The sequence below is a fragment of the Hypanus sabinus genome, chromosome 20 (genome assembly GCF_030144855.1).
Source record: "Hypanus sabinus isolate sHypSab1 chromosome 20, sHypSab1.hap1, whole genome shotgun sequence".
Classification (NCBI taxonomy): domain Eukaryota; kingdom Metazoa; phylum Chordata; class Chondrichthyes; order Myliobatiformes; family Dasyatidae; genus Hypanus; species Hypanus sabinus.
In genome coordinates, this window is record NC_082725.1 from 37917242 (window position 1) to 37930009 (window position 12768).

At 41.2% G+C, this 12768-nt stretch overlaps 1 protein-coding gene across 8 annotated transcripts in view; it reads right to left on the bottom strand.

The window, feature by feature from the left end:
* zdhhc11 (zinc finger DHHC-type containing 11) overlaps window positions 1-12768 on the bottom strand; it is a 136051-nt gene that overhangs the window by 84796 nt on the left and 38487 nt on the right. The window contains exon 1 of one of the 8 annotated variants that reach the window (XM_059945327.1): window positions 10370-10550. The exons of 6 other annotated variants lie outside the window; for them this stretch is intronic. In XM_059945327.1, the coding sequence (XP_059801310.1) occupies window positions 10370-10522 (153 nt within the window). In that variant the 5' untranslated portion in view covers window positions 10523-10550. Of the gene's footprint in view, window positions 1-7046; window positions 7358-10369; window positions 10551-12768 lie in introns of those variants that run through there. One more of the 8 variants, XM_059945332.1, reaches the window with a different exon arrangement.

Genomic DNA, 12768 nt, shown 5'->3' on the forward strand with positions numbered 1-12768 from the left:
CAATGGCATTGTTTACTTCCATATTTTGGGTTGATTAAGCTTCCCCTGAATTACATATCTACATTGCAGACACCTCTGAACATTCAAAACAGCCCTGCTGGGACAAGCTAATGGACACAGCTCTTTTAAAAACTTCTTAAGACAGAGAGATGGATGCCCAAGATCAGAGTATATGTGAACTTACTGAGTACACAATAGATCAGCTAGTGACTACAAGTACATCTGTGACCATGCTTGACATGCTACCGTATGTGACTACATCAGCCAGGTCAGCCAGCTTGAACTTATGTCACAATGGTGCATACTTAGCTCATGTTGCCTGGTTTGATTCAGGCCAATTAACATAACCCCATTTTCTGAATATTTGGCTAATGCATATGCAAACATCGCATGATCACTATTTTGCAACCATATCTCTTAGTCTGTGCTTTATTCATAATTGCATCAATGTGTTGGGCCACAGGATAGATCCTCTGAAATGATGATGCCCAGGAACTTGAAGTGGCTCCTGTCCACTGCTGACTAGGACTGCTTCAGCTCAGTATTGCTGTGGACCTGGTGCTCCAATGCAGAATGGAGAACTATAAGAGTGTGCCCACTGTAGACCTGTTGTGATGGGTCCAGGTCCTTGCTCAGACAAGAATTAATTCAGGCCATGACCAACCTCTCCAAGCACCTTATTAGATGCAAGTGCTCCTGGGCAACAGTCGTTGAAGCATTGCTCCTGCTCTTCTTGGACAATAGTATGATTGATGCCCTTTGGAAGCATGTGGGAACCTCCAAAATTGCAGTATTAAGCTAAAGATGATGTCAGTGAACACTCCAGCCAGTTGGTCAGCACTAGTTTTCAGTACTTGGCCAGGTACACCATTAGGGCCTGATGCCTTGTGAGGGTTTATTCTCTTGAAGGATATTCTGACATCAGTTTCCTAGACAGAGATCACAGCCAAATGCTGTGGAGATACTCACAGGTGTAGTGTAGTTCCTGATGAAGGGTCTCTGCCCAAAACATCGACAGCGCTTCTCCCTATAGATGCTGCCTGGCCTGCTGTGTTCCACTAGCATTTTGTAGGTGTAGTGTTATTCTCATTTCAAAGTATAATTAAAGGTGCTGAACTCATGGGGGGTGGGGGTAGGGGTGGAGTGAAGCATCACTCCCATTATGGTGTTAAGTTTTGCCTTATAAGAAGTAATGCAATGAAAGCTCTGACACAGATGTCATACATCTATCTGTGTCTCTAACTTCACATGACATTCCATAGATCATGCCTGTGCTTCTTGTAGAGTTGTGGATCATAGGTCTTAAATGCCACAGATCTAGCATTCAGTAGTCTACAAGTCTCCTGGTTTATCCACCGCTTCTAATTTGTGCATGGTCAATATGTCCTGAAAGGCACTCACTCATCCACAGAAGTCCTGATGAAGTCAGTGATAACTGTGGCATATTCATTCAGATATGAAGTTGATTCCCCAACTATGGTCCTGTTCACCAATTCAAAGTAGTCTGGAAAATGCTCCTCCATCTCCCTTGACCATACCTCTGTGCACCTCACTACTCGTATTATGGTCCTCAGTCTCTGCCTATAATCCAGGAGTAGAAGTACAGCCAGGAGCCATGTAACTGGCCTTGCCAAAGGACAGGCACTGTATGGCACGGTAAGTGCTGATGGTGGTGTAACATGTATTGGCTCCTCTTGTTGCACAGGTGATATGTTGGTGTTAGTTTGCCAGAAACTAAAGAAAATTTTAGTCAAAAAAAAGTCCAGAGGAGTGATGAAAGCGATAAAAACAAGAGGGTTTGAATGCAGGAGTGAGAAAGTCTTAATGGGATTGTATAGAACCTTGGTGTTGCTACCCCTGAAATACTGCAGTTTGGCCTCCTTCCCCAAGAAAGGATGTTTGTCATTGAAGGATTTCAATAAGGTTGGTCCTTAGGATAGTGAATTTGCAGTAAGAGAAAAAATTAACTGACTGGGACTGCATTCAGAAGAAAGCAAGAAAATCTCATAAAAACTTAGAGAATTATTAAAGAGTTTCACAGGCTGAATCCCTAGAGGATGCTTCAGCTGAGCACAGAATCTAGGACCAGGGAATCACTGTTTAGAAATAATGGGCAGACTATTTCGTCCTCAGAAGAGATGAATCTTTGGAAATCTCTACCCCAATGGATGGAAACCGACCCAATAGATCCATGAATTTCAAGGGAATCAAGAGACATGACAATTGTGCTGAGACAGCCTAGTGGGGGCACAGTGGCAAGCATAATGGTTTACAGCACCAGTAATCAGAGTTCAATTCTTGCTGCTGTCTATAAGAATTTAATGCATTCTCCCTGCGACTGGTTGGGTTTCCTCCCACATTTCAAAAATGTCTGGGTTGGTAAGTTGTGAGCACGATATGTTGGCACCCGAGGCACGGCAGCATTTGCGGGCTGCCCCAGTACATACTCAAACTGTACTGGCCATTGACACTAATGACACATTTCACTGTATGTTTTCATTGAATGTGTGACAAATAAAAAGCTAATCTAATCTAATGATCTTGATGAATGGAGGGATAGACCTGAAGGTCCAGCTTTTCTTATTGGTAAATGATATAAATTGTAAGAAATAAGGATTAGTGGTAATCAAATAGCTCACAAAGGAGCTGGTTGTGGACTACAGGAGGAATGGAGACAGGCTAACCCCTATTGACACCAATGGATCTGGAGTTCAGAGGGTGAACAGCTTTAAGTTCCTCAGCATACATATCACCGAGGACCTCACGTGGTCTGTACATATTGGCTGTGTGGTGAAAAAGGCACAACAGCGCCTCTTTTACCTCAGACGGTTGAAGTAGTTTGATATGGACCCCCAAGTCCTATGAACTTTCTACAGGGGCACAACTGAGAGTGTTCTGACTGGCTGCATCACAGCCTGGAATGGGAACTGTACCTCCCTCAATCACAGGGCTCTGCAGAGAGTGGTGCGGACAGCCCAGCACATCTATAGCTGTGAACTTTTACAAAGACAAATGTGTAAAAAGGACTCGAGTCACCCCAACCACAAACTGTTCCAGCTGCTACCATCCGGGAAATGGTACTGCATCATAAAAGCCAGGACCAACAGGCTCCAGGACAGCTTCTTCTACCAGGCCATCAGGCTGATTAATTCATGCTGATGCAATTGTATTTCTATGTCATATTGACTGTCCTGTTGTACATACTATTTATTATAAATTACTATAAATTGCACACTGCACATTTAGATAAGGCGTAACGTGAAGATTTTTACTCCTCGTGTGTATGAAAGATGTAAGAAATAAAGTCAATTCAATTCAAAGGACCAATAAAGTCCACATGTGCTGCTACATTTCATTCTCTGATAGACTAGCAGTACCTAGCCAAGCACTTTTAAACACATCAGGAAATTCCAGAAATTGTCTTGGCAATTCTGGTCCCAGGGAAGGAAACAAAATAGGCCTGCACTTCAATTATCCCAACTGAAAAGTGAACGCCTATGGACTTGGAAGGAAGCACAGAATTGTGCAAAAGAATTAGGCACACCTTTATAGCTAGAGTGCCTAAGACTTTTGCATAGTACTGTATACTATTGTCTTTCCAGTTATCAAATAACACCCAATACTACCGATACCAATTCAACGCTAAATACCTTTATTTCTGTTTCCCAACTACCTTCCTATTTCAGAACCAGGTTTAATATCATTGGAATATGTGGTGAAATTTAACCAATATCCAGTACCGTGCAAAAATCTTAGGCACGCTTCCTATGCATGTGCCCAAGACTTTTGCACAGTACTGTATGCTTTACTTTTGTTAGGAAGTATCACAAATATTGCCATGTATAACAAAGAATAATTTTTCCTTCCTGGTCTTACTGTTGCTTGCACACTGCATTGAGCCTTTTTCTCCCCCCCCCCCCCCCATACCCATCAGGGACGGTGAAAATCCAAGGCAGTGGAGGTAGTCAAAGTTTGCCTCTAACAGGATGACATACTGTAGCTGTTTTCAGCTCAGATCCACTTTTGGTCAGCAGATCAATGAGTACCGTGAAACATTAAGGACCAGAAAAAGGCCAGCGATATCACCAAGGACCCCACCCACCCAGCCTACAGACTGTTTGCCCTACTGGAATCAGGGAAGAGGCTATGCAGCATCCACCCCAGGACCACTAGACTCAGACATATTTACTTTCCACAAGCAGTCAGACTGATCACCACCTCCCACTACCACTACATCCACATCAGCCACTCAGCATCCTTCACCTTTGCCCAAAGCACTGCCACTTTATGCTTACACCCCACACCTCAAACCTACATAGACACACTGTCATACAATGTTTCACATACCCACCAGGAAATCTGCAGATGCTGGAAATTCAAACAACACACAAAGTGCTGGTGGAACACTGCAGGCCAGGCAGCATCTATAGCAGAAGCACTGTTGACGTTTCGGGCCGAGACCCTTCGTCAGGACGAAGTCACTTTCTGCATGTACAATCAGTCTATGCAGATATACTAATCTTAATTATATACAGCCAATTACTTCTACATCGTGCTTTACAGGATTGCCTATATTTTATTGTGTTTTCACAGTTATGATATTTTATGCTGCATCAGAACAGGAGTAACAATCATTTTATTCTCCTCTATGCCACGTACTGAAGAATGAGAATAAACAATCTTGAATCTTATAACTGGTCTCAGGGGTTAAAACAAATCACAACAAAATTCAGGCCCCATACTTTGACAAATGATTAATAGACTTAACAAATTGACTAACTTTCACCATTAGATCACAAAGTGATGTACATACTCACATTGCTCCTTTTGATTACAGGAATAGACTGGGTCATCAGTGCAAGGTGCACCTGGTATTGCTCTATCCAGTCACAACTGAGATTCATATCCCACTCAGTGACTGCAAATGGAACACATCCTCGTGCAGCCACACCCATAGGTGGTCCTGAGGATAAGTTTCACATTGGGTACAACTTTCTATCACTTTTGTGGAGATCATACAACGTCTCATTATGTTGGACCATGTTGTACCACCATCTTTTCTGCATGTCCACGTTTCAACAATTCGGGGAAAAAGTAACCCATTTCAAAATGTTTTCATGAACCGATAATGACACCAGGCTCCAAGAGACAGTGGAGATAAACAGAAATTGCAGCCAGGGTAGGAACAACAAAAGCCAGAAAACTGTACCAAGATTGGAGATGATGCAAATAAGAAATTATAGAGTGATGTATCTCAATACTTGGAGAGATACAGGAATCACTGGAGAGTCAGTTCTGGATATCTGTCGACAGGTGCTGTTGACAGATGTCCAGAACTGCTGTTTATTGCCTACAGCTCAGCATTTAACACAATCAGTTCTGATCCAAAAGCTCCAAAACGTGGGCCTCCGTACCTCCATCTGCAACTGGATCCCTGACCTCCTCGCCAGAAGACCACAGTCTGTGCGGATTGGAAATACTTCTCCACCTCACTGATAATCAACACTGGCGTACTTCAAGGATGTGTGCTTTACTCTCTCTACACTCATAACTGTGTGGTCAGGCACAGCTCAAACGCCATCTATAAATTTGCTGACAACACGACTACTGGTGGCAGAATTTCAGGTGGTGATGAGAAGGCGTACAGGAGCGAGATCAATCAGTTGGTTGAGTGATACTGCAGCAAGAATCTTGCACTCAACATTAGCAGGACCAAAGAATTGATTGTGAACTTCAGAAAGGGTAAGACGAGGGACCACACACCAGTCCTGATAGAGGAATCAGAAGTGGATAGGTGTGAGCAATTTCAAGCTCATGGTTGTCAACATCTCTAAGGATCTATACTGGGTCCAACATATTGTTGCAGTTCTAAAGAAGGCACAAAAGCGGCTATATTTCATTCGGAGTTTGAGGAGAGTTGGTATGTCACCAAAAACACTCACAAATTTTGATAGGCGCACCATGGAGAGCATTCTAAGTGGTTGCATCACCATCTGGTATGGAAGGATCACTGCACAGGATCAGCGCAAGCTGCAGAAAGCTGTAAACTCAATCAGCTTCATCATGGGCATTAGTCTCCCCATCATCCAGAACATTTTCAAGGAGCAATGCCGGAAAAAGGTGGTACCTATCATTAAGGACCCTGACCACTCAGGACACGCCCTCTTCTCATTGCTACCGCCAGGGAGGTGGTACAGGAGCCTGAAGGCTCACACTCAGTGACTCAAGAACAGCTGCTTTTATATGTATGTCCTTTTCCTGGATTCAGATGGAGTAATTGTTTAAGCTTTCAATAATGCCATTCAAAAGTCAAATATCCTGAATTCAGCAGAGTTGCTTTTGAGGTACAGAGAGCCACTAACTAAAATAAAAACAGTAAAATTTGCAGTCCTAGCAATCAACAAGGGCAAGATAAATAGTTCCAAATTCTTTCTTTTAGAGAAATTAACAATCTCCCCAACCATGGGAGTACCAGTATTGTTCTTCATTAAAGTAGTGCAACTGGATATATTACATCCAAACGGGCCATAGTTAGAGCACTTCTCTGAAAGCCAGCAGGGCCGAACTTTCAGCACACAGGTTTCTACAGCGGAACCTGAACTCATAACCTACCTTGTGGTCTACTTGACATCAACTGAGTATTGATTGGCACCATGTCTTGATCAACTGTTAGTCTAAGTGGCCAGTCAACGGTATGCTTGATGCAACTTATGACTGATATACTGAAGCAATAGGCTAGAGCAGCATCTCTCAAAGAAGCAACACTACTATCTGGGAGGATAAGGCTATCAAAGCAACCACCTCCAAAATCCCCCCCTCTTCACACACCACCTTGACTTGCAACTATATACCCTTCCTCCAGTATTGGGTCAAAATTTCCATCAGTTAAGTGGCCGGCCAGTGCCTGTTATCTTTCAATGGACTACAAGGCAGGGAAAATAAGTATTAGCCTTACCATGGCACCCTGAGAATAAAAACAAAAACATCTGCTGCCTTGCACTGTATTTTTTAAACATATTAATGAAGTTGATAACTGTAAGTCTTACCCATTTCCGTCCACATTGTCGTTGTGCAACACACAAGGGAAACTGGTTTCATTTTTCTGCTGCTTAGCTTCAAATGGCAAAGTAAACAGCTGCCCATAGATCCTAATCTTTGGTGTAAATTCCAGTAAACTGCTCCAGTAAAGGCAAACAAAACACCATAAACTACCCAGTTTGCATGCCTTCAGCAATCAAATGCAACTGGTGGACACAAATTTATGCACTTTTTGCTTTTAAGTAGGACCTCATATTTGAATTGATATATTATGAAAGGAGGAACTTTCACATTTGTTCCCTTACTGATATCACTGGGCATCTTCATGTAACAGCTTGGTGCTATGGTGTACATAAAGATCTCTACATCCCTGTGGTTCACCAGCATCAATTCTCCACAGCCACAAGCTACTAGTTAGCTAAGGTCATTGAGAGCACCAAATCTATAATTAACGTGAAAATCCTTCACTGGACAAATCAGGAACTCACAACAGGATGGATCTAGATTAAACAAACCTCCTCATCGCACCCCACTCAGATTCGTGGCAGAATTAAAGCACACATTTTACTTTGCAGGCCTTTTGGTGGAAGCAGAGAACAACGGTAGAAATAAAATTAATGGAATGAACTCTATTAAGATGAGGGGGGGGGGAGGGGAAACCAAAGCTTGTGGTTGGCAACTTGTCCACAGTGATGCAAATAGAGGGGTCAGGAAAGTGGAGGGAAAAGCCAGTCCTCAGGACCCAAAGATGACTTTAGCACCTTCAGATAGGCAGCTTGTATCAGGTGACCAGTTCTACAAATCACCTTGTAACATTAACTTGGTTCCCAAAGAAACCGCCCTACTTTCAAAATGTTTTCTTTACAAAAATAGAATACTGGAAGAGCTCAGTAGGTCAAGCAGCATCTGTTGCAGCAGTTGCCCCCTGGGGGCCAAAGACCCCTTGTTTAATGGTATTCGTCCATGGCATTTAAAAAAAAAGGTTGGGCACGCCTAATCCATGGAGATAAGAAGTGCAAGTTGACATTCCAGGTGAGACACTGACTTAAGTTTTTCTAGCATTTTGTTTTCTTCTAGATTTCCAGAAAAGTACTAAGTTACAGTACTCTTCCTCTGTTCTGTGTTCAGTCGTCTCCTTCCACCAAACCTCAACTGCAATCAACAGAACTTTATTCTCTTTAAGCCAGAAAAACGATTTGTGTCTGAGCAGCTCAAGCTATCCATTTCTTCTCACCAACCTTTCCCTTCACTGCAACTTAAAAAAACATGTTTGATTTCTAGCTGTTCCTATTCCACTAGATGCTGCCTGACCTGCTAAGAACTTCTATTATGTTACAATTTCAGATTTTCAGTACATATAGTCTTTTACTTCAAAACTGCACAAGGATCTGGTCAAACCCACAACTTATGCTCAATAACTAATGGAAAATGTACATTATAATAAATAAACAGTGGATTTTGGTTATTTGGGACATATCTGGATCAGTACATTTTGGATCAACTTAGCGGTTGCCCAATTACCAAAGTTTCATGGAACTAGTTAAAAATGTTAAAAAAAACCATTTAGCTGGGTAACAAATTATGTATTTAAATAAAATGCAAAACAAACTAGAACACCAACAATACTACTACAGTACTGCAAAATTCTCTGTATTAGTTCCTAATAGCTATCAATGGAGGAAATCATCGCACACTACCACATTCTTTTAATTGATTGTAAATTAACAAAATCAGTGCAGCTACTCGCGTAGATAATGGACTGCCTTCTACAAAGCTATCAATGATTGTGTTCTCCAAATCTTCACTTTCATTGTAACATTTCAAGATGTTGCTACCTTCAGATTCTTTGTAGTTCCTAACTTGAAGTAGTGAAATCCTTTCATTTTCACTCCTGGCCATTTCTGGCATCTCCAAGCCCGAATGCTTGAAACCACAGTGAGCAAATCATCAGATCTGAAATGTCTTGCTGCTTACTTCTTGACAACTATCAGTGCCAGAAATCACAGCTTTTGAACACAAATTGGTGCTATTTAAAACCTGTTTCCTCTAAGCACAGTGTAGTATCTAATGACCACACTAGTGGATGCATGACACATGATAGAAACTGTTCAGCAAAAGTTTCCTACCCAAATTAAGTGGCATAATGTCCCAAATACATGAAGGGAATCCCAGTTATTTTCTTGATTAGTTTCGATTCTTTAAGAATTGGTCCAAAAAAGTGGCTGCCCCTCCCTATTAACCAATGGCCCAATTAACTGGAATCCACTGTATTACCCCACTGCCATTTGTGGGAAGTTGTTATTTGCAAATTGGCTGCCATGTTTTCTGCATCACAACAGACATGAGACAGTTTCTTTATTCACAGAATTATTTCAGTGTATTTTCCAACACACCACCTAAGTGTAAGCACTTCTTTCTTTGTTCAAACTTAAAGTATTCCTTCTGGACTTCTGATTATATTCCTTACCTACACAAAATCCCATCATCAAGCAGTTTCTTACCCTTTCTTATTCTTCCAACAAGTGATTAGCCTCCCAGCAGATTGAACCTCATCTCTCCAACTTAGGACAGCAGAAAACCACCAAGTATTGCCATTTTAACATCTGTCCGTTTTGTATTGCGTAGACAGCAGCCTTTATAATATCATTCTGAAAGCCAATTGCAGTGCACTATTGCTGAACATGCATTGAAATTTTAAAACATCCAACTCTGGCAACTAATTCAAAATAAGTTAAATCTCCACGCCTCTTGAAAGACTGAGTCATTTCAATTCTCACAGCCATATACTCTGTTAGCCTTTTAGTCTGTTTTAAATGTTAACAAATTATTAAGATCTCAGACTCTCTCCTGTTCTAAAAACTCAAGGTTTCACTTAACATAGTCAGCATTTGGATCCAAACATTTTTGAGGCGAACTCTTACATTTGTGATCCAAGTTTGAGGACAGACATGAGCTACTTCCGAATTTTTCTTTTAAAACATCACTCAGAAATAAGCATGCAATATTCATAAATCATTTACATGCACACATGAACAGTTTATATGTGTAACACAGCCAACAGTACTGTAATAGATAAACTGAACAGAATAATTCAGATCATACACCGGAAGCATGCTGTTAAAAGAGATAGTAACATCTTTTCAGTACTAGCTGGCTAGGATAGGCAGAATGAATATGACATTTTTAAAAATGAATGTTATTTTAAATAATGAAATCTGTAAATGTTGAGCATGGTCTATTTGAAATTATATTCAACAGTTTCATTTACCTTCATTATGATTTTAACTGTGACATGATAATCAAAGTTAATTGGAATAAAGGTCATACATACCCAGTGCCAGATTATGCAGCAGCATTGAAAATAATGATGAAAAAATTGTACTTGTCCATAATGGTTCACCACAGTTCTGTATCCTTTGGTAGGAACACAGCTTTGAGCACCACATGAGCAAGGATAGTGTACTGCAGAATGGATTACTGACATTTTACCCTAAGGCATTAATAAAATAAAGCCCACTTGTAAGCTCTCAACACCACGCATAGAAATAAGGTGCTCGCTACACTGATCTACATCTTCACAGTACTTCAGCTGCTGCAGTGCTCAGTAACCAAGTCTAGTGCACTCATGCTTGCTGGGTCGCAGGCAAGTCATTTCCTTCAGATGATGCTGGTCTGTCACAACTACCTGAAAACCCTCCTCCTTTGGAGAGGAAACAGTGAAAGGAAGTGGCTAGCTTAACCGAATTTTCATAATTGAACTGAATCAACAGAAAGCAATAACAATTTTACATTTTGTACATTCTTGAGGTGAACTGTTATATCTGTAGAGTGGAAAACAATATGTAAAATGTGTTAGAAGATGGATCAAAAAATCTGCATTCGTATCAAGAAGGATGGGACCTTCCCTTTAAAGAACCCAGCATAGACAACATCAAAAAAGGGTGTAAAGCAAGGGTACCATGATGATGTCCTTCTTAAGAACATTAATTCCCATCAAACAAACTGCTTGGTCTATTCTACAGAATATCAGCAAAGTTGTAGTCTGATCTAAAATAGATGGGGAAGCCACAATTAAACTGCCGAACTTGTAATCCAGAGACTGTGACTAATAATCTGAAGAACTCAAATTCCAACATGGCCAATATGAATTTTAATATAAATAATCTGAAATTTCAAAATGAACAAACTCATCACTAAAGATGACTAATGTTCTTCAGTGGCGGAAATCTGCCACCGTTACCTAGTCTGACTTATATGCAAATCCTGATTTAAGACAGTGGGATGGCGAACTTTTAATTGCACTCAGAAATTGAGTACCAAGATGTTCAGTTGTACCATAGCTGCAACATAGAAATGTCATAAGAATGGTGTTGGATGGTCCACCCAGCTTTAATCTTTATACAGAATATGGGCGTAGCCAAGTCCTTTCATTTGGGGGCTCAATCAGGGTACATTTGTGACCCACAGTGTGGAGGGGGGCAAGCATTTTTAAGAGTAGCACCCGTGCTTAAATCTGTTTATGTTAACAACCATGGGGTCATGAAGTATCAAAAGAACTCTGCAGAGAGCTGAACTGGTAGATATAAAAGTGTGGTGTATGTGCGTATGTGTTTTTGTGTAAGGGACCAGCTATCAGTATGGGTGGATTTGGGGAGACAGGGCCATGAGTTACATAAGGTGGTTGGTAACCATTTGAGATTCCAGAGGGGTGCACATATACTTGTTTGGGAGACTGTATAGTAGGATACATGTTTGCGAGTGTGCTTTTGTGTTTTAAGGATGGTTGAAACTTTTGGGGTAACAGACTTACATGAAAGAGAATACAACATGAGCTCAGCAGCACAGAACTAGAGGATTACACTTTGCTTTTACATAGGTACTGTTTATTTTTTATATTTTGCTTAATATTGGAATTATTGTGGAAATATTTGAGACAGCGGCTATATATATCTATTGGGATGGCACAATAGCAGATTGAGAATCGCAAAGTCTCCAGACTCCTTGGACATTGATAACCACCAACCATAAGCCCTTCTTTCCCCGGGGAGAAGCTGAGCACCGTTGTCTGGGTTGCTTGTGGGTATTCGGAATTCTGGCACAAGCTCAAAGAAATAATTGAAATTCGCCATATACACCCAAACGATATACCCATTGGTAAAAGTGAAATGCCCGAGGAAGGCATGGGCAAGGGAGTGCGGGATGGTGAATGGGCAACCAGAGGGACTGCCAATAATGGGGAGAGATATTGCTGCTTCAAGAGGGAAGAGAAGCAGCAACTGGGGAGGTGGGGGGGATGAAGTGAAATTAATTGAGGAATGGCAATGTTGGTGGCACAGGTGCTTAAATTGACAACTTTATCAAGCAACAACATAACATAATCATCCTCCCTGAATGATTAAACAAGGAAGTAGATCCCCCAGGGTGCTCGATACTTGGAGGTATGGGACACAAGCAAGATTCCAATGAATGCTTCTCATCAATATTTGCTAGGGAGAAGGATGAAAAGGCTAGATAGCATTGGAGTGTGCTGCTATCCGAAACCCATCTGTTTCAGGAAGAAGAGCTAGAAACATTGGGGCACATCAAAGTGGATAGGAACCCAGAGTCTAGCATGATCTATTCCAAAATGCTCAGAGAAGCAAGGGAAGAGATGGGGACATTTTTATGTTCATTACCATTAAGTAGACACCAGAAAGATTGGAGGATAATTAGAGAAGCTGTTGAAAAAGA